Source organism: Anser anser (assembly GCF_964211835.1).
Source record: "Anser anser genome assembly, chromosome: 5".
In the NCBI taxonomy this organism is placed as follows: Eukaryota; Metazoa; Chordata; class Aves; order Anseriformes; family Anatidae; genus Anser; species Anser anser.
The window spans coordinates 7,883,298-7,910,820 of NC_139725.1; the positions used below are offsets into that span (position 1 = coordinate 7,883,298).

The window sequence follows — 27,523 nt, forward strand, 5'->3', positions numbered from 1 at the left end:
AAACTGAATGATACCAAAGAACCCATGCTGGAAAGCCAAGAATCTACCCCTTAATATATTTAGAAATAATTTTAGAGTAGGAGGAAATAAACTTTTTTTTTTATTGCAAGAATGTTATGTCAGAATCACATTTTCACAGAATTGTAGGGGGTTGGAAGGGACCCCAAGAGATCATTGGGTCCAACACCCCCAAGAAGATGGCCTAGAGATTAGAATGGTCCATGTAAACATCCTGAAGTAAAAACTCCCCCAAAGACCTAAAAAGACCAAACAAAACCTCATTACAGATCCATGTTCTACAACTGGACTTGGATTTGTATGTTCAGAAAAATTAGATATTGATTCTGAATTTTCATTTTTACCTCCAAGAAGAAGCATTGCTACCATGGGTGCTGAAGATATTATCTGATATGTGCTTGTTAGAAAATTTTAAAAAGCAATGGTGGAAGATATGGTGCTCATTCCTTCCAATGCTGATAGGGTTGGAAGTTCAGACTGCACCATGCACAGATAGTCTTGTGGTTGCAGAGGCTTTATTAATCTGAATTTCCACTTTCCTTTTTATCACAATATTTATAAAACTACAGATACTTAATTGCCTTTTTTTTTTTTTTTTTAAACTTTGCAGAGAACTTGGTCAGATAAGCTGGTCCTAAGGTTTTCATTAAACACACTTCAGCAGACGAGATTCTGAGATCCATAAAATCACAGAATATCCCGAGTTAGAAGGAACCCGTAAGGATCATCAAGTCCAACTCTTGGCACCGCACAGGTCTGCCCAAAGTTTAGACCATGTGACTAAGTCACAGAATGCCACCTGGGAATTAAATAACGCCAGATGCTAAATTTAGAAATACCAAATATCTGAATTGGACTGGCCTAACTTTTGCCATAAAATGACTGAGCTGATGACAATCCTGCCTTGAGATACTGTGTTTAAATGCACATTCTTTCATGAACAACTGAGCTCACAAAGCTACGTTTTTTGGTGATTATCTTCCATCATTGCTCTTTAAAATTTTAATTTCTTTCCCAGCCTTCCATTAAGTAAATTAGTTGCCATGAAGCTTCATGAGGAATTTTTTGACTCACACTGTTAGTAGCAGCAAACTCCCTCTGTCCATCTCGCACTTCAGGAACAAACTTCTGCAATAAGGCCTTCTGTACTTTCCAAATAGCTGGAGGCTCTTTTCCGGTTTGCAAAGCAACCTGTAAGAACAGAAAATTATTTGCCAATAACGGTGCTTGTTTTTCTCCCAGATGTGTGTTTGTGCATTCTATTTTTTGAACAAGTTACCCAGGAATAAAATAGAAACAGGTCATTCAAATTCCAACTCCTTAGTTAATGCACGTAATTTATATTAAGATAGCACGACATGAACTACAATAAGTGTTAAGAGCCACAAATACTACCTTCAGAGGAATGAAGCTGTGCCAACAAGCCTCGCCTATGCTGCAATGTCAGAACTAAGGCACCACGCAACCGAGCCACAAAATGGTATTTTTCAAAATGATACTTTCCCTATTTATTTTTTATCTTTTTGCTTAATATATTTTTTTTCGGTAACAGAAATATAAGAATCACAACAAGCAGCAGAAAAAGCTTGCAGGTTCCTTGAGATTCTGTGGGAGAAGTCCACAGTACCTGTGAAATAACAGCATGATGCTTACAGTAAGGTGAAAAAGGGGAGTTCAGTTCAAATTAGTGTACCAGAGTTTATACTTTTAGTTCAACTTTAACTGTAAAAAAAGTTTGGATTTTTTTTTTATTCTAATAGTTTAAGAAATAAATTATGTCAAAAACAGATTTGTAATTACCACCTCGAATAAGAATTCTCTATAAATCCTATGTGCAAACTACTAACTTAAAAACTCTCTTTTTGTAAAACATAATCGAATATAGATGCTTTCTGCAAGGAGTGTTTAAATAACTGAAGAAATATATACTACAAAGATTAAAATTCAAAATACCTCATAACAATATTTGCATAGTTTTATAAGTGACAAGGGAATGTTTTATTTTAGAGCTGGTAACACTCGTGATAAAGCTACATGAATTAATTTAAAGCTTAAGCTCAAGAGGATGAACACAGACAAATAACAAAAAGTATCAGAAACTGAAAATAAGAGTATTGCTAGCTATGATAGGAGCAAAAGAATAGGTACACATGCACTAGAATTTGAGATAGAGAGACCACAAGAAATAAAAGTCAAGAACAACACAGAACCTTTCCATAAACTCGAGTGAAGAGCTGTACTGGTTCCATATGGAAGCCGTTTCTGATTAGAACGGCAAACAACCTTCTCCAAAAAAGAAAAAAGACAATTCCAAGACCTTCTGCAAAAATCCAAGAGCCATTTCTTCAATATCATACTCCTGAGAATCTACTACTATCTTCAAAAAAAAAAGTAATTCCAAGTTCTAACAGAAGTTACCAGGACAGAGATTTACATTATTATATATACCTTATAAAATGGATCGAGTACATTCAAAGCATATTCATAACCCACATCAGAAAGACACCTTTGAAGTAGCTTGGCAGCAAATAGAGCAGAAAACAAATCCGTAGCCTTTCCACCTTTAGCAGTTTTTTGAGGATAAGTCATGGAGCTCTTTCGGTGTGTTTGTTTTTGTTTGATTTTTGTTTTACACTCATAGTAAGCGTTTAGATTACCTTTAGTGTCTCTATATCTTCAATCTTCACTACAAATTCATCACGTTCTCTGTACATGCCCTCTCCTCCACTGTCCGTATTCTCCTCATCGGTACCTCCTTCTATCGCAACAGTTGACTGTATTTTTGCTAATTGGTCTGAAGTCCCAGCATCCTGTTGAGCTACTTTTAAGGGGTCAGCTGAACTCATTTTCTCCTGCATACTGACTACAGGAGCTGTCGTCTGTGGTGATTCCTGCTTTATAACAGCAGCAGTGGCAGCAGCAGTAACGACCGCCACTTTTTCAGCTTCTGAAGCAAAAAAAAAAAAATAGTTAAATTCAGTTATCAAGGATTAGCAACATAAGATGAGAACTTCTTTTTCTTTCACAATCCCTATAAAAAGCAAATATTCTAACATCACTTGTTTTAAGAGTTAGATGGGAGCTTTACCTTAGTCACAACATTAACAAAATCAAAATATTGTAGCTAGTACACGTATGTTTGCATTTAACTTGAGCCTGTTACCATCTAGAAATAACAACAATGAATGCCTCAGAAAACAACTTTATAGTTAACAGACGTTCAACAGGAACGCTGCTGTGCATTGTGAGACCACGCAAATACGACAGTAAAAACTTATAACACTGAATCTTGCTTCCAGTCTGCTGACAGGTAAAGACTTCATAAATTGAATTAAGGAAAGAGAAAGATGCATGAAACATGAGAACATTTGCTCTATTGCTTTTGGACATTTATCATTTATATCTTGTAGTAAAGTAACCGGAAGTTTCAGATTGGGATTAAAATACCCTAATGATTTTTAGAATTAACAGTGGTGAGCAATGAGAACTGAGAAAAAACAAAGAAGGGAATTCTTCTCTATACACCAGAGCCAAAGTAAACTCCAAGCTTTCAAAATAATTATTCTTTCCCCCTGAAAAAAAATAGAATCCTTTTAGGTATTACTTTATACTCTTCATACAGTTTATGTACATTATATTTATTTTTATACATTTTAACATTGTTTTTACATTGACTTGCTAATCTGAAAATCAAATTAAATATGCTATAGGGTAATTATTAATATTGCTTAGAAAACTGGCTTCAAATTTAAGATAGCCATTTTGAAGTGTAACAACCATTGTTAGTTGATGACTTAATTGTTGAAAAATAGAAAAAAGATGCGACCTTTTGATAAAAATAATCAAAAAATTAAATATCAGATTAATGTGTCAATACAAAAGTTACATACCGCATGTGAAGATTCATCAAAGCAATTCAAGCAAAATTGTTAAGCAATTAAAGACTTTTTTCTGGATATATAACATCACATTATTATAAATATGCTATTTTTATTTGTTCACGAAAGACTATGAAAGCCTTAATTAGATATAGTACTATTAGTTCCCCAAGTAACATTTACATATTCTTCAGAACAGTAGATAAATGTACATACACTACTTAATACTAACCACAAGTAACTGTTTTAGTATTTGTCTTTCCATACTTATGTGCAAAAACAGACAGGAGAGGGAATTAGCAGAAAATCTGCAAAAACACTAGCACGTAGGAGAGAAGCCATTATTAGGCATGTTGTATTTTGTACAGTCTCGTATATAACAAAACAGGAAGGCGAGTTAATGAAACTGCTGGTATAAATATCACATCCTTATGAACAATAAAGAAGACACAATAACGTTGTAGAAGAAATCATTACAAATGCTGATGTCCATGCAACGACAACAAAAAAACCCTTTGAAATATTTCCTTAGGAAGCTGTACACAGAACATGGCTTATTAAAGTTAACATATTTAGAAAGAGAGGCTCAAACCATAGCACTGTCCACGTTTTGGCTTTTTTCTAGGGGGGAAAAAATGTTGCTTTCTTGTTTAAGACTCATTAAATTGAAAGGCTCTCTCTTGGATGTATTAGTACAGTTATGTGATCAACTAGGTAGTTTTTAATTGCCCACCAAAGAAAACTGATGTCGCTGAAAAGGTCTATCTAGGCAAAAATATGCTGTACGCCAAATACTTCAAAAAACAAAGCAACATTAGTTAAAAGCTATAAACACTGAGAACGTGTCATACAGCACAGATGTAATACAAGTGAAAATGAAAAGCCAAATACATAGAAAACTAGCTAGCACTGTCATCAGTGGTTGCTGCCCGTCCTCCTGCCCAGAACAACCCCTCCCAGCTTTTGTTTTTTCGTTAGCAATATCTCAACATGAGGGCACAATGCTCCTCACAAATATTGCTGAAATCAAAGTCAAGTGGTTCCCCTCTTGGACACGGCTAGCTAAACTAGCGCTTAGTTTACAAGCATAACAATTGCTTTCACAATTGCTTTCATAAACATTCTGTGCAGCTCTAGCATCACAGAAAGTACACACTTAACTCAACCCAGGAGGAACTTAGCATTTGCTGATGGCAATTAGTAACATGTTCTCTTGCCAGAATTCTTTGAAAATTGATTTAAAACCACTGGACATGGTGGTTTGCTGAGGTTTAGGGATGACAACAATACTCAGCATTCTAAGCCAGAGAAGAGAACAGACATCATTCCAAGCCTGGGCTAAAGTCATTTTTCAGCATTAGAAGAGTCCTGCCCAAGCAGCATGGAAAAGTTTATGTACGCATTTTCCAATTGCAGACAACACTAGTTTAGCTCATACTCAGCACAACTTTTGAACAGAACTCTTTAATTATGGCTGGACTAAAAACAAAGCAAATCAAAACTTTTACCTGAATTAACGAAAGCTAAAATATTTCCGTTTTGCCCCGTCAGCTACAGAACTCTCCAGTGTATGCACTCACACTGTTTTACCTGATTTGTTCTTTCTGTCAGAAGTATCATCGAGGGCTGACAATGCAGTAGAGATGCTCTTCTGAAGATCGTGGTTCCCCCCCACAGAATCATCTTCATCAGAAGAAAATGAAGGCAATGTTTCTAAATTTTTCTTAAGTTCTTCATCAACTTTTTTGGTTGGACTTTCTGCACTGACCTCAGCAGCTACAGGTGCTGCTGCTGGCTGAGGCTTTGTGGAGGACTGTAGGCAAGGGCCGCGAACTATTTGGGTAACTGGTCGCCTAGTCCTGTTTGGCATTCGTACAGCTGGAGCTGAAAACTGTTGCCTAGGCCCAGATTTTAGAAAGTCTAAAAAAGATGCGATAAATCCTGTTTTGACTTCAGGCTGCTTTTCTTCAACTTCTTTAATTTTTTGCCTCATTCTTTCCTGATGTTGATAAGTATCGTAACAACTTTCAGAAACAGGAGAAGAGTACATCAAACATGAGTCACTTCCTCTTGAATTTTGACGTTTACAGTGTCCACTTCTTTTGATCTGTTTCTGAATTGCACTGTCATCTTCTGCAGCATTTTTGTTTTGGCTTTTTCCTTTGCTTTTCTTCTTCTGAAGGTTCCCGAGAGTTAAATCTTGGCATTCTTCTTCAGTTCTACTAATAGCTCCATCTCCACTTGGGGGCACAGGCAGTGGCTGCAATGAATTAACCTTTGACTGGTTACCTGCTACTGTACCATCATCACCACCACCTATATTAAAATCATTCTCTGAAGCAGCACTTTCTTCACTTAGACTCTTACCACTAGAAACAAAATCTGCCTCTCTTACATTTAGTGTACCATCAGCGGAAACATCATTATCTTCTTCAGACTCGTGGCTAATGCTAGACTGTTTCTTAACTGGAACAGCACCTTGTTCTTGATCCTCTTGACCAGGACCAAGAGCGGGAGAGGTCATTCTTGTCGGTACATTTTGATCAGAAGTTTCAATGTGTTGTTGATCAAGGTTCACAGGTTTTGTCTGTATTGCTGACACCGGTGTAAGATTTATAGTGATTTGGCCTCCATTCAGAGAAATATTATTTATGCTTGCTGGCTTTCCAACTGGAGAGGCACTGAAAGCAGAAGACACGTGTCTTACATCCATTGATCGGAACTGTGTTTTAGACTCCTCACTATTTTCAACAGACTGGATTTCTTCTTCATTAGATGCTGATTTGGCAAAGTCAGATGGTGTCACTCCACAGGCTGCCGCGGTTGCTGCTAAGATATCATCTACATTGGATAATATATTCCTCTCATCACTGAGAAGCATAGATTCTGGGAAACATATTGAACTAAGAGAAACAAACTGATTTTTTGAATCATGTTGATTTGTCTGAGTAAAATGATCTTTTGTTGTCAAATGTTGCTGTAGTGGTTTTGAGGGCTCAGAAATGTCCATTTTCATTACTTCTGAGTTCTGAGTATGAAGCTGCTGCTGAGAATGACCTCCATTACTTTGAATAATATGGCCATCCATCTGAAGGAATGGATGTGTCACCTGTTGAGGACTCTGTATTCTTTGCACTTGTGGTGATGCCTTTGCTTGTCCTAAACCTGACTGCAGTATTGACTGATGAAGAATCTGTAAGTCACAGGTTGACTCCAGAAGTACCTGTGCACTGGGCAAACACAGCTGATGACCATGCCTTAAAGCATGAGGTTGAACCTGCGGTGGTGTGCTAATGACTTGGCCTTGCTGTTCTTGACCTTTATTTTCATGTACCTTATGCATAAGAGAATGTTGCTGGTTTAGTTCTTTAGAACTCATATTTACTTGCGTCGTTTGCATTAAATTCGCCGTTTTTTTAATGTCATGGCTTAGGCTTGTGATATGGCCAATATGCTGGGAAAGCTGTTCCACAGTATTAACCATTCTTTCATCTTTTTTTGCTCCTTGAAGAGTAAGTCCAACAACTCGATCTTCAAGACGAGAGTTACTTCTGATTACACTTTGAGAGTATCTGTCATCTGCTTTTGAGACCCTATAGGATCCGTCCTGAGCATTGATTTCATCATCAGTTAGCCTTTGGGTGGAAGATTCAAGAGAAGCCTGCTGTTGCAATGCCTGCATATCCTGCATTGACAATTCTTCCTCTTGTTTTGATGAAGCATACAAGTTAGAGTCAGATTTCCTTTTTACGTACGATTTTGTTTCTGAGGAAGGCCTGTTGTTCTGCAGCGTCTGTGAATGAGCTGGGGATGCAAAAGGAGGAGACTGCACAGATGGCAAAAACTTCTGAGACTGTGGCGGGGAGGATTCTTGTGACTGAGAGTTCTGAGAAGAATGTAAAGAAATATAACTCTGATTAGGACTTGAGCCCGGAAGAGTCTGTATCCGAGGAGACGCAGAAAAAGGAAGAGAAGGCGATGTTAACGTTAAAGACTGCCCTGAAGAATAGCTTTCTGAAGGACTAACAGCTGATAAAACTTGTGATTGAGATGAAAAGCTAACTTGGGATTGGCTAACTGGAGATAAACCCTGAGAGTGACTAGAAGAGTAGCTCTGAGATTGGCTGACTGAAGAAAGTTCCCTTGTTTGCCCAGAGTAGTTCTCATTTGGAACTGAAGTCAGTACTTGTTCGTCTGAGGAGTAACTTAGAGTTTGACTATCAGAAGTAATAGTTTGCGATTGCCCAGAAAAAGTCAACGTTTTGTACAAGGAGGGCAGCTTCTCGATCTTGCTAGATGAGAAATCCTGTGAGTGACTGACGGGTGACACATTCTGAGACTGGGAAGAAACGTAATTTTGGGACTGGCTGACTGACAAGAGACTTGGGAGCTGTGCTGTAGAATAGATCTGTGCTTGGCCTGTAATGACAGAACTCTGGTTTTGTGCAGTTTTGGCATAGCTTTGTGTCTGCACAGTGGGAGCTACACTTTGAGGTTTGGGGGTCTTCGTTGACCTTGGAGGCTGCTTCGTGGAACAGTTTTTCACTTTTGCTGTGGAAGCAGGTGGAAAACCAAGTGATGGAATTGCAGATGTGTAAGACTGAGCAAGTTCCACTGTGACTTGAGAAGTCTTCTGCTGTGGTCCTCCATTGCTCACCTGAGTAACATCTCCAACTGGACTGCAGGATAATGCTGAGTGCCTAGATGTATCCTGAAAATTAACTCCACTTGTACTCGTTAAATAGCTGTGTAAGGAATGCTGTGAAACAGTCAGTTGAGCCTGAACAGACTGAGTACTTGAAGGCCGCTGATGGTGTTTAATAACACTACATTCTCGCTGAAGTGCTCTATCAATAGAAGCAGTGGAACCAGTAAAGACGGATGTGCTATACGCCTGAGAAACCTGCTGAGTTCCTCCAATGGTTGAAGGCAACAAACTAAACTGAGGTTGCAAAAGATGGGGTGCAGATTCTTGAGCAGAACGATATGTTGACGACTGAGGGGGTATACTGGTACTCAAAACAGAACTGCCGAGGCGCTCAAATGTCAAAGCAGTCGGAACAGTGCCTTGTGACGTTTTAATCTGTAATAAAGGATCATGAGTAGTTAAGAGGCCATTTGATGTAGCACTGAAAGTAGTATCTTGAAGAGTAAGAGAAGGGGTAGTAGCAAAGTTTCTACTGCTGAAAGTGTTGGGATGCTGATATGCTGATAAAGCAGATGTTGGTGGAAACGTTCCAGAGGTTGGCAATGCTCCAGTAACGAATAGTTCTGTGGCTGTTGAGGAATGCATACCTGGAAGAAAAAAAAAAAAACAAAACATGAAGGGAAAAAGAACATACGGGAGCTTTACAAGTTGCAACACTACATTTCTGTAACTTATTTCGTATTAAGCTCTTCCAGCATCTATCAGTATAACCTCTGTAGAATCAACACACTCGTCAGCAAAGGGAGGCGCTCATTGCCGATAATTTTCAAGCTGGAAGTGCAACTCTGCAAGAATTCCAAGTTCTACACCTACAGCAAGTTGCTGAGGGAAAATAACTCTCACCCTTATGATGCAAATTTTGGATTAAAAAGTCATACAAGACTAATTCTACTTCGAAACCAAAGGCTCTGTATTAGTTTTTATTTGAATTTAAAAAGAATTCCTAGCAGAGGACAACTGATCAAAAGCTTTGGACTCTTTAAGTATACTGTAAAAAGGCAAAATTACGAAATAAAAATTGTAATAATTAAAAGAGCAATTTCATCTCCTGCATTTACCCTCACCAATACTTCTATAACTCACTTTTTATGAAACAGCATTTCAGAGCATACAATGAAATAGCTGAATTTAATTCTCAAAGGAAGGCTTTAACTTTCAATACAAAAAAATAAATATACAGAAGCATCTAGGTTGGAAGAGACCTCCAAGACCAGAGTGTCCAACCTCTTACCTAACACTAACAAGTCCTCCACTAAACCATATCACTAAGCTCTAAATCTAAACATGTTTTAAAGACTTCCAGGGATGGTGACTCAGCCACTTCCCTGGGCAGCCCATTCCAATGCCTAACAACCCTTTCAGTAAAGAAGTTCTTCCTAATATCCAACCTAAACCTCTCCTGGCACAACTTTAGCCCATTCCCCCTCATCCTGTCACCAGGCACGTGGGAGAATAGACCAACCCCCACCTCGCTACAGCCTCCTTTAAGGTACCTGTAGAGAGCGATAAGGTCACCCGGGTCTCCTCTTCTTCAGACTGAGCAACCTCAGCTCCCTCAGCCGCTCCTCATAAGCCTTGTTCTCCAGACCCCTCACCAGCTTCGTTGCCCTTCTCTGGACTCTCTCAAGCACCTCCATGCCCTTCTTGTAGCGAGGGGCCCAAAACTGAACACAGTACTCGAGGTGCGGCCTCACCAGAGCTGAGTACAGGGGGACAATCACTTCCCTAGCCCTGCTGGCCACACTGCTTCTTACGCAAGCCAGGATGCTGTTGGCCTTCTTGGCCACCTGAGCACACTGCTGGCTCATATTCAGCCGACTATCAACCAGTACTCCCAGGTCCTTCTCTGCCAGGCAGCTTTCCAGCCACTCATCTCCCAGCCTGTAGCTCTACTTAGGGTTGTTATGCCCCAGGTGCAGGACCCCGCACTTGGCCTTGTTGAACCTCATACGGTTGGCCTCAGCCCAACGGTCCAGCCTATCCAGATCCTCCTGCAGAGCCTTCCTACCCTCGAGCAGATCGACACACGCACCTAACTTGGTGTCATCTGCAAACTTACTGAAGCTGCACTCGATCCCCTCCTCCAGATCATCGATAAAGATATTGAAGAGGACTGGCCCCAGTACTGAGCCCTGGAGGACTCCACTAGTGACCGGCCTCCAGCTGGATTTGACTCCATTCACCACGACTCTCTGGGCCCAGCTGCCCAGCCAGTTTCTAACCCAACGAAGCGTACGCCAGTCCAAGCCAAGAGCATCCAGTTTCTTGAGGAGAATGTTGTGGCAAACGGTGTCAAAAGCCTTACTGAAGTCAAGGTAGACCACATCCACAGCCTTCCCCTCATCCACCAAGCATGTCACTTGGTCATAGAAGGAGATCAGGTTCGTCAAGCAGGACCTGCCTTTCATAAACCCATGCTGACTGGGCCTGATTGCCTGCTTGCCCTGCAAGTGCCGCGTGATGACACTCAAGATAATCTGCTCCATGAGCTTCCCTGGCACTGAGGTCAAACTGACAGGCCTATAGTTCCCCGGGTCTACCCTCTGACCCTTCTTGTAGATGGGCATCACATTTGCTAGCCGCCAGTCGACTGGGACCTCCCCCGATAGGCAGGACTGCCGATAAATGATGGAAAGCGGCTTGGCCAGTTCTTCCGCCAGTTTTCTCAGCAACCGAGGGTGCTAAGAAAAGATACAATTTGCATGTTTTCTTAAGTGAAACACCGTAGTTGAAAATACCCTCAGACAGCAACCATCTACACAATACAACAACTATCCAACTCAAACATATAATCTTATTTGCACCCAGACATTGCTATCACATTCTTGCTTAAACAGAATTAATTAACAGAATATACTACTGCAACTGAAATAAGTTTGTGAAACTCCTTTGCAAGCTTTGAGGCTCACAGCAGCGACCCATATTTTTCAGTGGTTTTCACCCTGCAGCTTTCAGGAACTGGTAAAGTTTATGTACTATTTCTAAAGTCTACGAAAGTAAATGAAGACAAATTTATTCTCAGAGAGGCTTGAATTTCTTGTAAAGGAAAATGAAAAGGAATCAGTTTCCACTAAAAAAAATTACAAGGATATGCAAAGCAGAAAAAAATAAAATCACTGGTATAAACTTTCAGTAAATAAGGCTTGTTTTGAGACATATCTCAGTAATATGTTTAATTTTCACTTTAAAATACATAAAGTCCTTCTGCAAGTTAATCACAAAATGACTTTGGAAGTGTCAGATGAAACTGCGAAAGAAAGTCTTTGTTTCTCCCTTTCAGTTCAAGACATATACTGATACGAAGAGATATGATACTGAAGGAATGCCACAGTATTTTTCACAAGTCAACAATAAGGCCTTTCTGAGTAAGAAAGCATAAGCAGTGTTTTAATTCCTCTTTTCCTATTCTAAAAAACCGCAACATCACATACAATTGGGTTCTTTTTTTACTGATAGCTAACACTAACACAAAGGTAGGGGCATTCAGAGAGAAAAGAAGGGGAACAATTTATTCCTATTTTAGCTGTGGATGTTCAGTTCTCATCTAAGCCCTTCCTACTACGCAGTTAATTTCTCAATACCAGACAAGTCACACTAGTATGGTAGAACTGCTGGGTTTTACATTTGAGTTTTGTAGAGCAACAGACAAAAGCATGGGGAAGGTGTATGTGCAACAGCCTCCCCTGCTTCCCTGTGAAAACAGAAGACAGATAACACATCGCATATATCCAAGGAAGACTTGGTAGGACAACACAATAAACATGCTGTTCCTCACCCCCTCCTCCCCCCCACTCCCCCAAAACAAACAAACAAAAAAAAAAACAGCTGTTGCAGGGTTTGGAGAAAAACCCGAAGTCTATAATCCATCTCAAGAATGACACTTTCAAGACCAAAGAGTACTTGTTTTCCCTCATCAAAAAAATCCGTAGAAGAGAAGTTTTCAAAAGATACTTGAGAGGACTACAGAATACAAAACCAAACAAACAAAAAAACAACAAAAAACAGTAAAAGCATGAAAGGACAATAGAAAGCTGAGAGAACTGATAATATTGAAAATGGGCTTACTGATGAGTTCTTAGTAATGAGTACTGAGAAGTCTCAATCACTGGTATCAACATCAAACCCGACCCACAGCATGTCTCCCCATTCTTCACAATTCACTGCGATAGGCAGGCTGCAATGGAGAAAATGCTAGGACGAAGAGAAAAAAAGGTTTCTTCCCAGCTGACAATCTGATGTGAGGATGGCTCATCACAACTCTTAAACACCACTGGTTATTAAGATTTTTGACAGACTAGTAGCGTCTTCACCTATTCTCCAACATATCTGCTCTTATCCATGGTGAACAAAAAGCCACATGCTGTCTTCTCAACTTTTTGTGTAGTTCTTCAAGGAACACAGCTGCACACTGCACTTAACACACCAAGAGCAAGTCATCAATAAAAGGACTGTCCAATACTTCCCTCTTCCTGCTGTACACCTCCTCCCCTAAATCAGAACTAGCCCTCATACAGCTGCACAGAGAGGCAAACCAGCTTGCTGATACAGTGGAAAAATAACCCACTACAAGAAAAAAGAAGAGCGCTTTCTGTCAGATCAGTGAATAGATCTGATTCACTGCACAGCCGCACAATCACTGCATAAGATTAAGCACAACTTGAAGCTACCACAGATGCAGTAGCAACACTTATCTTGGTGTGGCTGTCTACAGAAAGCTCAAAATATGCAAAATTTCCTGCTCTGCACAGAAGGCTTAACAGATGGGGGAAGTTTACAGAAGGCAGTCAGTCTGCCATAGAAGATGGCATGTTTGTTTATTTGTGAATTAAACCACTGATTTCAATGCACTATGCACTTCAGACCCTCTTTTTGAAAACACCTTGCTTATTACTTGTGTACAAAGGGACTAAAGGTATCCATAGACTTTTAGTAGTACTATCACAGAAGAACTACGACAGGGAACAGAGTTTGAGAACGAAGCATCTGCTGGGGTGTACAGGTACTCTACATGAATATGCTTATGCTGTCAGTGAGACTAATTCCAAACAGAAGGATGGAGAATAAATTTGACTAGTTAGATAAAATTATATCCTGTACACCTAAACCCTTTTTAGACAATTAGAACTTCTGCTTAGAGATTAATATAATTGAATTGATTTTGAGATTTTAAATAACAAGATGGGAAAGAAGCAGAAGACACAGCCTTTTCCGGTAGGATATTTTTGTTTCAAATACTCCCAAACATTCAATTACAGTCATCAGAGAATTTTATTGCATGAGAAACTTTTCACCTGTCTGCCAGGAAGGAGCCCTGAATTGTGGCAAAAGGGTAGATCCTGAAGAGACTGCCTGAGCGGTACGAGACTCGATCGCAGAGAGAAAATTCATAACTGAAGTTTCCTTAGTGTTACTTCCAGAGGTGTGCATACTGGTATCAAATATTCCTGACAGACCTAGATGGGGGTGAAGGGAATTAAACAAAACAATTAGACAATTCAGATAAACTTCTCACAAAAAGCTCAAATAACAAGGATGTACATTCATAATCCACTAAAAACAACCTCTGAAACATCAGCAACATTATTAAAGTACATTAATTCTTTACCATTTTAACTGTTTCACAGAGTTGCATCTTTAAAATGGAACTCGAAGATACATTTTAAAATGTATTTTTAAAAGTCTGTCAAGTGTGATGCTCTGAAACAATGTTCAGGTCAATTAATACTAATTCTCCCTTCATCTGAAGATTCATCATTCCACATGAACTACTTAAACATTCAGAATTGTCTCTGAAAACAGTTCAACTTCCTTGCATCAATCTTTTTCTCCTTTGAACACTTGTAGCAGTTCGGACTTCTCTGTGGGACTGGCACAAGAAACAGGGTTTGGGTTGCATTCCTTGTTTCAACAACTGTTGTCCGTACCCTTCCTTCAGTGGCTGGATGGGAAGCACTGCACAGGTTGCAGAGCTTTGAGTAGCTAAAAATTACATCAACGCTGCAGGGTCTGCACCTTGAAACGTTCCCCGCAATTCCAACCCTCTGTCATGCTGATCAAGGACTTGGCCAAGAGAGGCAAATACCTGACAGCTTATGACCCCAAATATCTTTCCCTTGGAAACTGGATTTCAAAGTGAGGAGGAAGAGGTCATTCTCTGTCTTCTGCTTACATGGAGACAGGATGTCACGAGGATCACAGACTGATACAGATCTAAGATAGCCTATAGGACCTGCTACTATATTTAGAGTAAATTTTAGCTTTTCCCCCCAGCACTAAATCTTAATTTGCACACAAGTACTAGCAACACTATGTTCCAACTTGCATTATTTTTTTCTATTTGCTTTAGTCTGAAAGAGTTGGCATGATTTCTGTAGCTAGCTTTGAGGCATACAATATTTTGCCCTTGTGCATAGGCCATAATCCAAAAAGCTGTATTTTAAAGAACAAAAATGCAGGAGTTGAAGAAGTAACAGTAAGTTATAGAGCATAACTGCCTCTTATATTTTCCTTTCCACTTATGACCTTTTTTTTAAACTAGCAACTGATTGTTAGCTTTCTACTACAACGTCAGCTTTCCTCATACCACTTTCCACCATCTGCATAACAAACACCCTCTGATTAGAAAATTCATCATCTTGAAACTAAGTTATGTAACAGCTTTTTTTTTTTTTAAGCTATTCGAGCTGAAATCTCATAATATAGACAGTTACCAGTAGGATGGTGTGTAGTAGAGTATCCAGGAAGCTGATGAGAAGCTGTGTATGTCTGTCTGTGAAGAAGATCTGTTTCTGAATGTGATGGATGTCCTCCTCCATAGCTTAAGCTAAGGAAGAAATTAAACATTATGATCAAAAACTTGCAGCTGTAGAGACAACTATGAAATCCCAACAACTAGCCAGAAAGTTGCAGAAATAAAATGCAAGCCCAAAATCTGACATATGTGGTTGTGCTAGAACACTACTATGAATGTTAAGCAGTTAAAAAAAGCACCACAGAACCTGATAAGCCGAAGTGTGTGTGTTGGGGGCGGGGGGTGTTGTCAATCATGGAAAAGCCTACAAAGGACTAGTTCAGACAAAGTGAGGTTTTCCTGGTTCAGCTCTCAACCACTGGATGGACACTTCCTGTGATGATTTACCCATGTAAAAATACACAAGGCTGATGACTACAAATACATGCCCATTTTAACACTGCAATTTTTGATTTCATTTAATCTTACAGGATCACATTTAATACAAAGGCTGAAATGACTGAAGTTGCCGGAGCAATTTTTTGTTTTGTTTTGTTTTTTTAAGATTTTGTTAATTTCAGTATGATTCTACCAAAACTGACAAGAGCACAAGCAAGTGACAAATCTCAGTCTTGAGACCTCCTAGCATTAAAATAAGTTAATGATCTACTGTTTTTATTTAAAATTTTGAGATGAGTCATCTAAATTAACATGGTGTTTTGATCAGGCTTATCTGGGAGCAAACTGAAGATGCAGTGTCTGAGCCCATGCAAAAGCAGTAACACAGAAAATAAAGAAATGCAGTCTAAACATCAAGCAACAACATTAGAAAATGGCCAAAAGTGCTAATTTCCAACTTAAAAGGCAGAAAAAGGAGCGGAAAGCAAACCAAAACCCTAAAGTTTCCAAGCTTCCACAGACTCAGCTTTGTACAGCACCTACCAAAAGGAGAAAATGTAAACCAGCACAACTGAGTCACTATTCTGTTGGCTTCTCTTCTTGTCTTTTGGACATTAAATATACAGGTAGCTGACACTCCAGTGCACGCATGAGACTGCTTCAAATTGAAAATTCAATTGTAAACGGACGTCAAAAAACCCAAGCAACTAAACCCACAGCTCTCCCTGCTGACTGCTGTGAGCGACTCCACTTACCCTTTACATCCCCTGGGATGAGGGGGCAGTCACTGCATAAGGGAAAACTGGAACATTCGATGCCAGGAACCATGACATCATGGGAAACTTTCATGGAAGTCACCACATAAAATAAAAGTTGGCACCACCACCAGATTCACTTCATTCTCATTAGGATGACAAGAGTACGCATAGGAGATCTGGTAAGCCTGTCAGGGTGCCGTGACCGCCAGACACTGTACCAGCAGATGTGTGTCTATAAGGGACATTACATTTCAGACTTCCAGATTAACCCCATGCCGGAGGTGCACTAACAGCAGACATATTTCCCATTTCATCAGCTTATAGGATAGAAGCGCTCCTACACTCAGTACGCCAGGCTAAGGCGCAAACCTGAAGAATTAAAAATTCCTTAAAAGCAAACAAAAAGCCTCAGCTGCTGCATTTTACCTGTTGCACGCACTGCCTTTCACAGTCACAAATACATCTGAGAGCATCGCCAAGCCTCAACTCAGGGTGAGCGCACTCATGCTCTTACCTTGTTGAGGATAAGCCTTGTGCAGTTCGACACAATAAATCAGCAACTGATTTCTGTTAAATACTGACTGAAATCTGTACCGACTGAATTGTTATTAATAACTGGTAGGCATAACTGGGTGATATTATGGGTTACTTTTTGGTCTATAGGCTTAAAACTTCTTAACATTTCCAGACAAAAACAAAACAATAGTTCTATGCATAAAACATTCTGCATTTATATAGGCTTGATTCTATGCATGACAAGTTTTAAGTTAAAAAAAAGACAGGCATAGCTAGAAAAAAAAAATGAAACTTAGGACATATGATGCTTTCTGCAGATTTTTAATAAAAATGTGCTACACAAGAAAATACAGTTCTAAACTGAATCATGGTAATGCATGCACTGTTAGCAAGAATTATCTCCACTGACACAAATTCTGATCTTGTGAAATCTTTCCATCTGTAAGTGGTTTTCCTTCATTTATTTTCAAGTTTTCTCAAAGCACCTACACACATAAAAGTATGTGGTGCTGTTTTTGCCCTTGTACGTGTTTACAAGGCAAATTATACTATGTATATCACTTATATAGCAGCACATCTTCCTTCTCCCATTTCAGGCATTTTCAGGAGGAGAGAGGAAGGCTTCCGTTGCAGTGGTGTTCTGGGCTGGTGGGTCTACCCTTTGCACCAAACATCCTTCTAAAGGGGGTGAGATCCACAAAAGATTATGTCGAGAAATATTGCACCATTTCTCCTCTTACATTGTAAGAGAAGTTGTTCACGGGCAAAAAACAGATTAATCTTCCCTCACATTAACCAGCTGAAAAATTGTGAATTTTAAAAATGAATATTTTCTTTAATCTAAAATTGGCACTTATTCTGGTTGTTTGGTGAAGACCGATTCATATATCCACCCCCGCCCCCTTGCAAGAAACTCCTTTTTTGTAAAGGAAACATACAGTACACTCAAAGATTAAAAGAGAGCTTAACAAACACGCTTGTAGATATGAGCCAGAACACTCTAAACGATAAAAGCAACTTCTGAAAAAGGTAGACAAAGATTTAGCAGCAAAGAGAACACCGGAAGACAAAATAATCTGGAGACCAGTATCCCAAAAACCTTTTTAATTACTAGAATCTCAAAATTCTAAAAAAGCTTCTTGAATAAACTTTATTTTTATCATGAGAATAATCAAAGCATATGGTTTACCTTTTATTTTTTTTTTAAACAAACTCCCAGGTCACAGTTAATGCAACCACAACCTCAAAAATGAATCTGCCTTTCAATAAAAACATTGTATTTATTAGAACAGTTAATTGTTTATTGTATAATTACTTGTTGCTGGAACGTAGATTCTTATCTCAAAAAACCTGCATATATGCCTTTGGTTTACATAAGCTTATCCTAAACATAAGCAGAACAATCTGAAAGATTACAGCCTCAGGGTTTCTTTTTATAAAATTAAACTGTTTAAACAGATGAACTTATCTGACTCATTATTTGCATATCAGAAGTACATTAAGCATGGCAAATACCATGATGGCCATCAAGTCTTTCACACCCTGGTTTCAAAGTTTGTTAGAATACCACGGGAGTTCCTCCTTGCCAGGTTACTTAGCGAAGAAACCACGTTCACACTGGTTGGTGCTGGTTGGAAGGTTATCATCAGCTGCTATTTAGTGGCCCCAAAACATTTCCTCCTTTATCACTGATCTATCAAAGTGATTTCGCACTTCCAGTGGCACAGTTAACAGCGCAACAGGGTGATTACTGCTTGAAAGTAATGCAAATTTGGGAAATGGTTCCCTCTGAAGGCCTTTTTCATTTAAGAGGTCCATTCAATTTTAACATAATACCTAAGTGCCCTGTCAGAGATGTCCTACCAAGAGCCATAATTACTCATCATTACTGTAATGATGCAATCAAAACATTCTTGTCAATGGGAACAAAACTGACCCAAATACTACTGTTTTTCTTCAGCTACATCAATTAAATAGAAGATATTAGCTCTCCAGCAAAATTCCCCAAAGTAAATGTTTACCTTTTGCACTTGTTACTAGAACACCTCAACCTCGACTTACAGCTCCTTATAATTGCCCAGTATTAAATCTTTCCTGAACCAGCTGGTCACATATCACTTCATATTGCTGTTAAGATAATTTATTACCAAAGCATTCTTCACCTTAATAGCTTCATACAAATTTAGGTCACCAACTGCAAAAGGTTATGGAGTTACATTGCATGAGCCACCCTCCTCACCTGCCAACACAATTCTTTGCTTTATGCTTTACGCTACTGCCAGATGCATTTCCTAATTTCAAACTCCAACGAAAGCACCGCTTTTACAAGGAAACAGAATTTAGTTGCAATAAGCACTAGAGATAAAGAGTAGCCTTTTTTATTTCTCTTGTTTTATTCAAATAGCCTTGCTCTACCCTAAGCACTCATGCAGAATAAAATGCAGAAATAAAAACACTGGAAACTAGTATCTTAATTTACTCAATATTCGACAGAAAAAGCATCACTACGTAGAAGAAGGTTATTTCATCTACCTACTTTATTTTCCAGATCAATGTTCATTAGAGGTTGGCATTGTTTATTTATTTAAGGTTAGTGACTGCGCAATTATTTCAGGTCTAGGGAAACAAATGATGCTTATATGACAAACAGACCGGGACCTTTTAGAAGCAAAATATATTTCTGCGTGCAATACTTTGTTCTTAAGCAGTTGTAACTTCTGCCTGGTATAAAGGAAAATTGCTCCCCAAATCCAAACCTTTAAATCGCAGGGCATTTTCAAAGTACTCCAGCTGCGAAGGCTGCACTGAAAGCGAAACCGGTCACCCAGAAGACAAGCAGTTTCCAAAACGCAGCACAACTCGCTGGCTTGCGGGGCTGAAACCCAAACCCATCCAACTGACCAAGATAAAAAGCAACAACCCCGCACGCACCATGCAAGGGGCCAGACCTGAGGTGAGGGAGGGAAACGATCCGATTTCATTTTGGGGCAGCCTACTACCTGGGAACAAGGAGCATCTTAACTCTTGCGGGAAGATGAGTAGGCATACAATCCGCCTGAAATTAAATCACCAAAGCAGAGAGAAAAAATGCACTGATATCGTCACATTGACAAGGAAACACCTTAAAACTCATACTTTACATTTTATCTGACCTGATATGTATGTGAAATAGGGGAAATAGTACTCCAATTATTTGGAATAAATTTCAATTAAACTATATTAAAACAAACAAAAACAAAAGCCATGTGAATTTAGCCATCTATCCAAAGGCCTCTCCCTTCAGGTGGCTCTCTAGCTACCCAACAGCAAGCTCCAGTTCAGAGCAAAGCTGTTAAGAAGTTCCAAATACCACTAAACTGAACAACTCATTTCTAAATATTAAAAATATTAAAAGCATAAGAGATATATAATTGATAGGCAGCTTACAATTTACACCTCTTTTTGTCCAGTATCTGTATTTTACATGTTTAAAATCAAAATTTCAGCTTGCATTATCAGCTGGCAGGTTCATGTTTAGAACTGTTTATGTAAATATTAGACTTGCATTGTTGTATACAATGTTTAATACTATGTTTAAATATTTATCTTTGTTAATTTGCCTTTATTCACAGCATCCCATGGAGGCAGAAAGAAGCAGTATCACTTGGGAACGTTACTTGAATTTATTACAGATAAAATGGAGGGTCAATGAAAGCAGGCACGGCCTCCAGCTGCCCTGCACTTCAGCAGTCTGCTCCAACAGCAGCCGAGGTCACAGGCGTTTGCTGCCGTCTGTAAGGCAATGCTATCTAGATACACCTAATCAAAAAATGGGGTTGAGCTTTTATTAAAAAGCAATGACTCCGAGAAAGCAAAACCATGAAGAATTGGGATTCGCCTAGAAAGACAGCAGTTAAGACTTTAATACTCTTCAGAACATTTCATCAGTCCTGTCCAGCTGATAGGCCAACACGCTTCTGAAACTTTTAAAGCAAGCCTGTATAGAGAACACAAAGTGTTTCAGGAATTAATTCCAATGTAAAGAAAACCAACTCCTGTTTGGCCCAGATACTTTTTCCTACTCATTTCAGTGCAAAATTATTTAGACGAGTATACAATATGCAATTTTTCACCTCTATTTCCCAACCTCAGACATACTATGAAGAAAAAACAAACTCAACAACAGAAAACACAGCAATACTTCAAGAGCAAAGTTAATTCAAAGCCTCCAAATGTTGGCAGTTTCAAGAAAAAAAATGTAGAGCAACCTACTCCCTTGACCCCCTCATTAGATGATACAAGAAGAGATGATCCTTAATATTTGAAGGTTCAACCAACATCTGCACAAAGAGAAAGAATACTACGCAGTCTAGAACAGTTATGGTATCCACGAGGCAAAAGAAAAAAAATATCTGATACTTGAAAAATTAAGTCCACCATTGAGAAATCAGAAAAAAGTACCCCTAAAGTTAATACATCTTAAAAGGTACGTAGGACGTTCCTTTGGGATGTTACTGCACGTAAGAGCATAGATCCTCAGCATTTGCCTAGTTTGTTTTTGAACTATCACAAAAAAAATGAATAGTTGTCAACATTTAAAGGTATTATTAATGCTCTATGTTATCCTTCAAGACAGGAGACTTTCAGAACGATAGAAAAAACAGATTTAGACTCCAATAGTATGGTATTTCAGTAAAATAGAGAGTAGTAGTATTTTATCCACCACCTCAACTGCATGTTATGTTACATTCACAACCTTTAACATCATTCCAGTCTATGCAGGCAACAAAGAATATCTAAAGCCTTAACATATCGAAGGCAATCCCCCTTCAGTCTTTCATTAAAGACGAGCTCCCAATGCAGTATTCCCTTCCCACGTCGCGTGCAGAGCCCCCATGCGCAATGCTGAGACCGCCTGGACTCGGACTGAAGACTGCCTTGAGGAACATGGGGGAGGAAACACTCCTTACTTCCTCTCTTCCCAGGGGTCGAGATACAGGCGTCCAAGAATTACATTTCGAGGCAGAAAATTACATGCCTGAATGAGCAGAAGTTCGTGCTGTTCATGCGATCCTTCACCTGAATACATGTCGTATGCTACGAGAGGAAAAAGATTTCATGGCAAAACAGACCTGGCTCCATTTTATTCCCATGTGCCTGAACTCTTTATGCTTGAGCCTTTTAAATAGAAAAAACCCAAAAGTGCTTCAGGAAAGCCAAAATATTCTTACTGGTACTTCAATACTTGAGTGCAAGTGCTGGCTTGCCTGATTAAGTAACCCATGGAGCTCTTAATAACAAAGACAATTATAATACCGTTTTCATAAAATCAGTTAAACTATGTCTTTAAACTATGAACGTGAAAATTAATGTTCTTATTCCTATAGAAACAAGCTATTTCTAAACTTTAACTTTAGGTATATGAAAGGATTTGACACACTGCCGTATGTTCTTTTTTAAGGTATACAATCTAAACTGTGTTTCTGTTGACATGATCTACATCTGAAATGTGGTACATTTAGTATGTCACCTTTTCTCTCCTCTCTTCCTCCCCGCCCTTTTTTTTTTTATTTTTAATTAAATCAGTGTTGGCAAATATCACCACCACTTCTCTTGGCTCTGTAAAGTAACCAAAGCAACTTTCCAAAAGAAATACCAGGGTTTACAAAAAACAGACATCCTACGAAAGGCAAAAATAAACCGAGGGGAGAAGATATTTCAAGTTCAGAATTAAAATTCTAGATACGAATGCTACTTCCAATTCATGAGGCTGTTCAGTGCTCCAAAGCTAGCAGCAGGCTATTAGGGAGCCAGGAGCTGGGGCAGCACCCGGGGCTTTCAGGCGCTCCCCTGTGTGCCCCACACCACAGCACCCCGAGGCTGCTGCCACCCAGAGGAGCGGGAATGCTCTGAGGGTCACATATCTCCCCAATGCCTTCTACTTCACTGATCCCTGCAGAAACAGGAGTACCAACTCTGGTCCATGCAGCTTATAGCACGTAAAGAGGTGCAACCATCTTTCCTCACCTTTTAATTATTTTGGCACTACATTCGTTTAGCCTTTTCTCTTACCTTTTCCCTATGAACACTTTCTCTTTACCCAGTGTGGAGATAATAGCTGTGATTTTGTTAATTAGCGCTACTTCTCTCCCACAGAGCTTTACTCACAGTTTTGAAGATTTTTGCAACAGACAGTCACGGAGATCTTAGCACTTCCTCCAACACGCGATACTATTCTGCTGTCAGCAGCTTACTTTGGGATACTTGAAACTATTCTCAAGATCACCACAGCATTAACACAGTTGGCTGAGATACACACAAAAACATTTCATTAATTTTAATAATGAAATTATATTTCAGAATAAAAAAAAAATCAGTATAGCTTTATCTGAAGATGTGGCTTTAGCCGCATCAGTGCCTTATTAAGCATTCAATTCATTTCAGCTACTGAGAAGCTTCACAACCCTTCTCCTCCCACCGCTATTACAGCGCCGTAATTTGTGGTGAACTTGAGTATTACCTTTGAGGTACTATATGAATGTCTGATAACCATTTCCAAATAAACCTTTAATTTTCCAATTATATGGAAAAGATAAAGCTGAAGTTGAGATGTTAATCACAAAAGAGATGCAAATACATACGTCCCATCAACCGACAGAGCCACCTTAGGCAACATGGCATCATCACCACACCTCCAAGCACCTGACAGTCACGTAAACCATGAAATGTCTTCTACTTTAGATTAACAAAACTAAGGCACAAGCTCTAACCCACTCAGATTTACAAAAGAGGTCAACCCTCACAACCAGAAATAGAGTTTCAAACAGCTGGTACTGAAATAAATTTCTCAAGGTTTCACTAAGCGAGAATTTCCAAGAGTTCTAAACCTTCAAGAAGATCAGGCTTGGCAGATCAGAGCCACGGAAGAACTTGCACAGAATCACGGCATTGACTCACCGCCTACATCTAGGAATGGAAGCCGTAATATCCTTGTTCATCTGTACAGCCCGCGATTCAAGGCAACTAAATAGTCTCCAAGTCTTCCAGCAGGCCTAGACGTTTGCTACATTGGTTTCCCCTTCCCACAACACACTACAAGGGTTAAGCAGCTCATATGACCTCCTTTAGATTCAATAAAGAGGCATCTCTATGACTAACACCCCTTCTATCCCAATTTAGGAGGCGTACTCAGAGAAGATTAACATCATAAAACACAGCTGCATGAGTCCTTTACATTAAAGGAAGGATCAGAGGGTGCTGCTCCCTACTTTTACAAGAATGGTTAGCATGGTCCTTGAACTTAGCTCTTACACCTCTCCACCCTGTTCCAAATTGTAGAAAAATAGTAAGAGCTGCATGGTATTTACTTTGAGAAGGGAAAAACATAACTGTATAAAATTCCCAAAACATGCCCCAAGTATTCATTTTATTTTAGACTTCCTAACTTTCAGGCAGATGTCTAAACAAAACAAGTATTAATACAGATCAAGATGGTACACACAAGTTAGAAAAATCCTTTAATTGGTGAAAAAAACTTTATTCTCTTTAAAAGAGAATAACAAAAGGGAGTTTTCTGGAGGGGAAAAGATCAGAAGGAAATCCCAGCAGGTCTGAGGATCGGTAACCCCCAGGTCACCAGTTCCAGCAACAACTGAAAATATTTAACAAGTGCTTGCTGCTCGGCTGCTTAGCACATTAGTTCTCTGGGATCACCCTTTGTATAGCAAACTTTCACAATCAAGAAAAACCTAGCAGAAACGCTATCCTTGGCAGACTCTGTAGAGAATAATGAAATGGGAGGAACATAGGAATTGGAGGATTATTCACTGCCTAGCACTGGAATTTTTGACACGAAGAAGAGAGAAAGTAAACAGGATGTGGTGTGAAACACTAAGTTGCCATATTTCTGAAAGGGATTTCCTGGTCAGAAAGAAGTGCAACATGCAACGTGCAGCACACGCTGGTACATTCAGTATCTCCACGAAACATCAGCCCGATTGCACGCACACTGCACATGCGCAGTGGTCGTTTGTCTGGCAGGGTCTGAATGCTGAAAAGCTTTCAAAAAAATTGCCAGACATCTGGAAACGCTAGACGAAGGGCCAAAGCCCTCAAACCCTTCTCACACAACGCTGCTAGGTGAAAGAAGGCTATCTCCAGTGAAATCTAGACATACGACAGCCCTGTGTAATTCATACAGAGTTATTACAGAATAAATATTCCTTAGTATCCTCCTATGTAAATACTCTTACTCTCAGATAAGGGTGCCTAAGGGTGCCTTCTCCCTGCTCAGTGTAATTGGTTACCCTATACAAGTCCTAAGCAAGCATCAGAGGTAGGCATGTATAGGGAAGATGAAAAACAAGAAAAGCAATGTGGGCAAATAAAAGCTTGTCTAAACATATAGAGGTTCTTGCTGAACTGTTTTGGAATAAGAAAATACAAGCATGCATGTGTTCATGAATAAAAGCTCCTTGCCCCTGTTCACTTTAACCTGTGGCCAGAGAGGTTTTGAGGACGCTAACTGTGAGAGCATCCACTCACCCGTAACAGCCCATTCAGAGGAAGAAAACAAGAAAGTAATGAAAGAAGAGGTGGCAGAAAGACTAGCAGAAGTAAAACCAAAACCTGTGACATCTGTCTGGTAGGATACGTAAATCTAGTACTTACTAGCTTAGAGCTGCGCCTTCTCTGAGCGCGTTATTTCTTTTTTGCTTAAGCATGCCACGAATTCTCCGTCCTCTGTCACTTGCACAGCACAGCAAGACCTGCCTTGCTGGAAAGGCCAAACGCTGTACGCTGCTCAAAGTTATTTTTGTCACACTTAAAAGACTACTCGGGAAGGTTTGTTTGAAGTGAGAGTGTTGATGTGCTGCCTTGTAACTATATTTACTTTATTTTTAAGCATATGGAATAGGTAATCCAAAATGACTTTGTGATATGCAAAGTTGTGAATGCTTTGACAAAATACAGCAAATTAAAAAATCCAAGGAAAATACACCCAATCCGTAAGACCTCTAATACTGTTTATAGTGAATATAACCTAGTCATAGGTGATTTTTTCCTAACAGGAACAAAGGTTTTTCTAAAAACCACCTCCTTCCTATGGCACCATCATGCCAGAATCAACAGCATCTCCAAAAAAAAAAAAAGGTGGGCAGAAGTACAGAAGCAACAATGGGAAAAAGTGGTTCTCTGGTGATATAAAGTAAACTCTTACACTTAAAGTAACAGGATGAAAGATAAGATACACATACGGGACCGAAAGACTTTTTTGCAAAGGTGAAAGAATACAAAACCTCTTTCTTTCAGAACAACGTATTGAGTAACCAGCAGTGAAGCTCTCGGCTGCATGGGAAAGGGCTCACATCCGAAATATCACTGCTGGTGATCTCGAGACAGGCCCAGCGCTCAACAACATGGTTACTTACTAAGCACTCCTCCTGGGGACCCTGGCAGCGGGGTCCAGGCGGGAGGCACACCGCAGACGGCGAGATGCAGAGACTGAGCCCAGCACCTCGGCGGGGCAGAGGCCTAGGAGGCCGTGCTGCTCACGGCTCAGCTCCCCGTTCCTCTGCCAGCGCGGCCGGTGGATGCCCGTCTGTCTGTCAGCACAGGTAGGCCACCACAGCTCTCCAGCTCAAGAGGAAGCCGTGCACCCTCTCACTCGGGGTGGTCGTCTCACGGATGGATGGATCAGACCTGCTCCCCACATAGCTGCCCAAGCATCAACGCACGGGAGGAGGAGGAAGAGGAGAGGCGCCCCGCCAGCAGCAGGGAGCTCACCCACCTCACGCACCCGTGCCCTTCACACGAGGCATTACCTCGCTCCTTCCGCGCACTGCCCTGTCACCATTTCTCGCCACACAAATAGTTAAAATGCTTTCCATGAAGTTGTTGTTACAATCTTCGGCACATAATTTCAGACATGCCTATTTGGTTTGTTCTGAAACTTCAGCAAAGATTTTAAGAGGTGACCGTACTTCTGCGCCTGTGGGAAGCTGAGGGGCGTACAGCAAGGACGTATTCGGCCTCCCTGATCATTCAGTCTTCAACCCCATCCCAGCTGTTATTTCAGGGTGTACTGGGTACAAGTTAAAACAAGAAAAGGAAAAAAAAAAGACAGACAAACATTAGCGAGTCCCTGTAAAATACCTGTGCCACACCATGGACTGCTTGTGTTTTATTTTACACTTGTGTTTTAAACATTGAACCATGACAGAAAGCTTGGTACTATTTAAAAGTGACGTAGCTTTTTATGTTTAGAAAGTTTATTTAAACCTTCTGTGCCTTTTTCTTTTAATAGCAAATGTTTTAAATGTATTGTTTATAAGCTTTAGCGTTCAGCATCTGAAACGCTACGCCATAGGGAGCTTTCTGTAGGAAATGTGTTGAACAACAAACATTGTTTTTACCTCTCAGAAGATTTCATTTGATTAAAGTTCTATGCTCTTCTATATTATCTGCATTTTTTACCGTTTCTATAGCTATGCAGAAATCTATTATAATTTAAAATTGAGCCCTACCTAAATCGCAA

At 39.8% G+C, this 27,523-nt stretch overlaps 1 protein-coding gene across 3 annotated transcripts in view; it reads right to left on the reverse strand.

The window, feature by feature from the left end:
- The window catches only part of QSER1 (glutamine and serine rich 1), a 48,327-nt gene that overhangs the window by 16,804 nt on the left and 4,000 nt on the right, over window positions 1–27,523 (reverse strand). The window contains exons 2-6 of one of the 3 annotated variants that reach the window (XM_083837838.1): window positions 15,315–15,427; window positions 13,896–14,057; window positions 5,487–9,191; window positions 2,676–2,965; window positions 1,093–1,209 (exon numbers count right to left, since the gene is read on the reverse strand). In XM_083837838.1, the coding sequence (XP_083693964.1) occupies window positions 1,093–1,209; window positions 2,676–2,965; window positions 5,487–9,191; window positions 13,896–14,057; window positions 15,315–15,427 (4,387 nt within the window). Of the gene's footprint in view, window positions 1–1,092; window positions 1,210–2,675; window positions 2,966–5,486; window positions 9,192–12,669; window positions 12,773–13,895; window positions 14,058–15,314; window positions 15,428–27,523 lie in introns of those variants that run through there. The other 2 variants (XM_083837840.1, XM_083837839.1) reach the window with 2 other exon arrangements.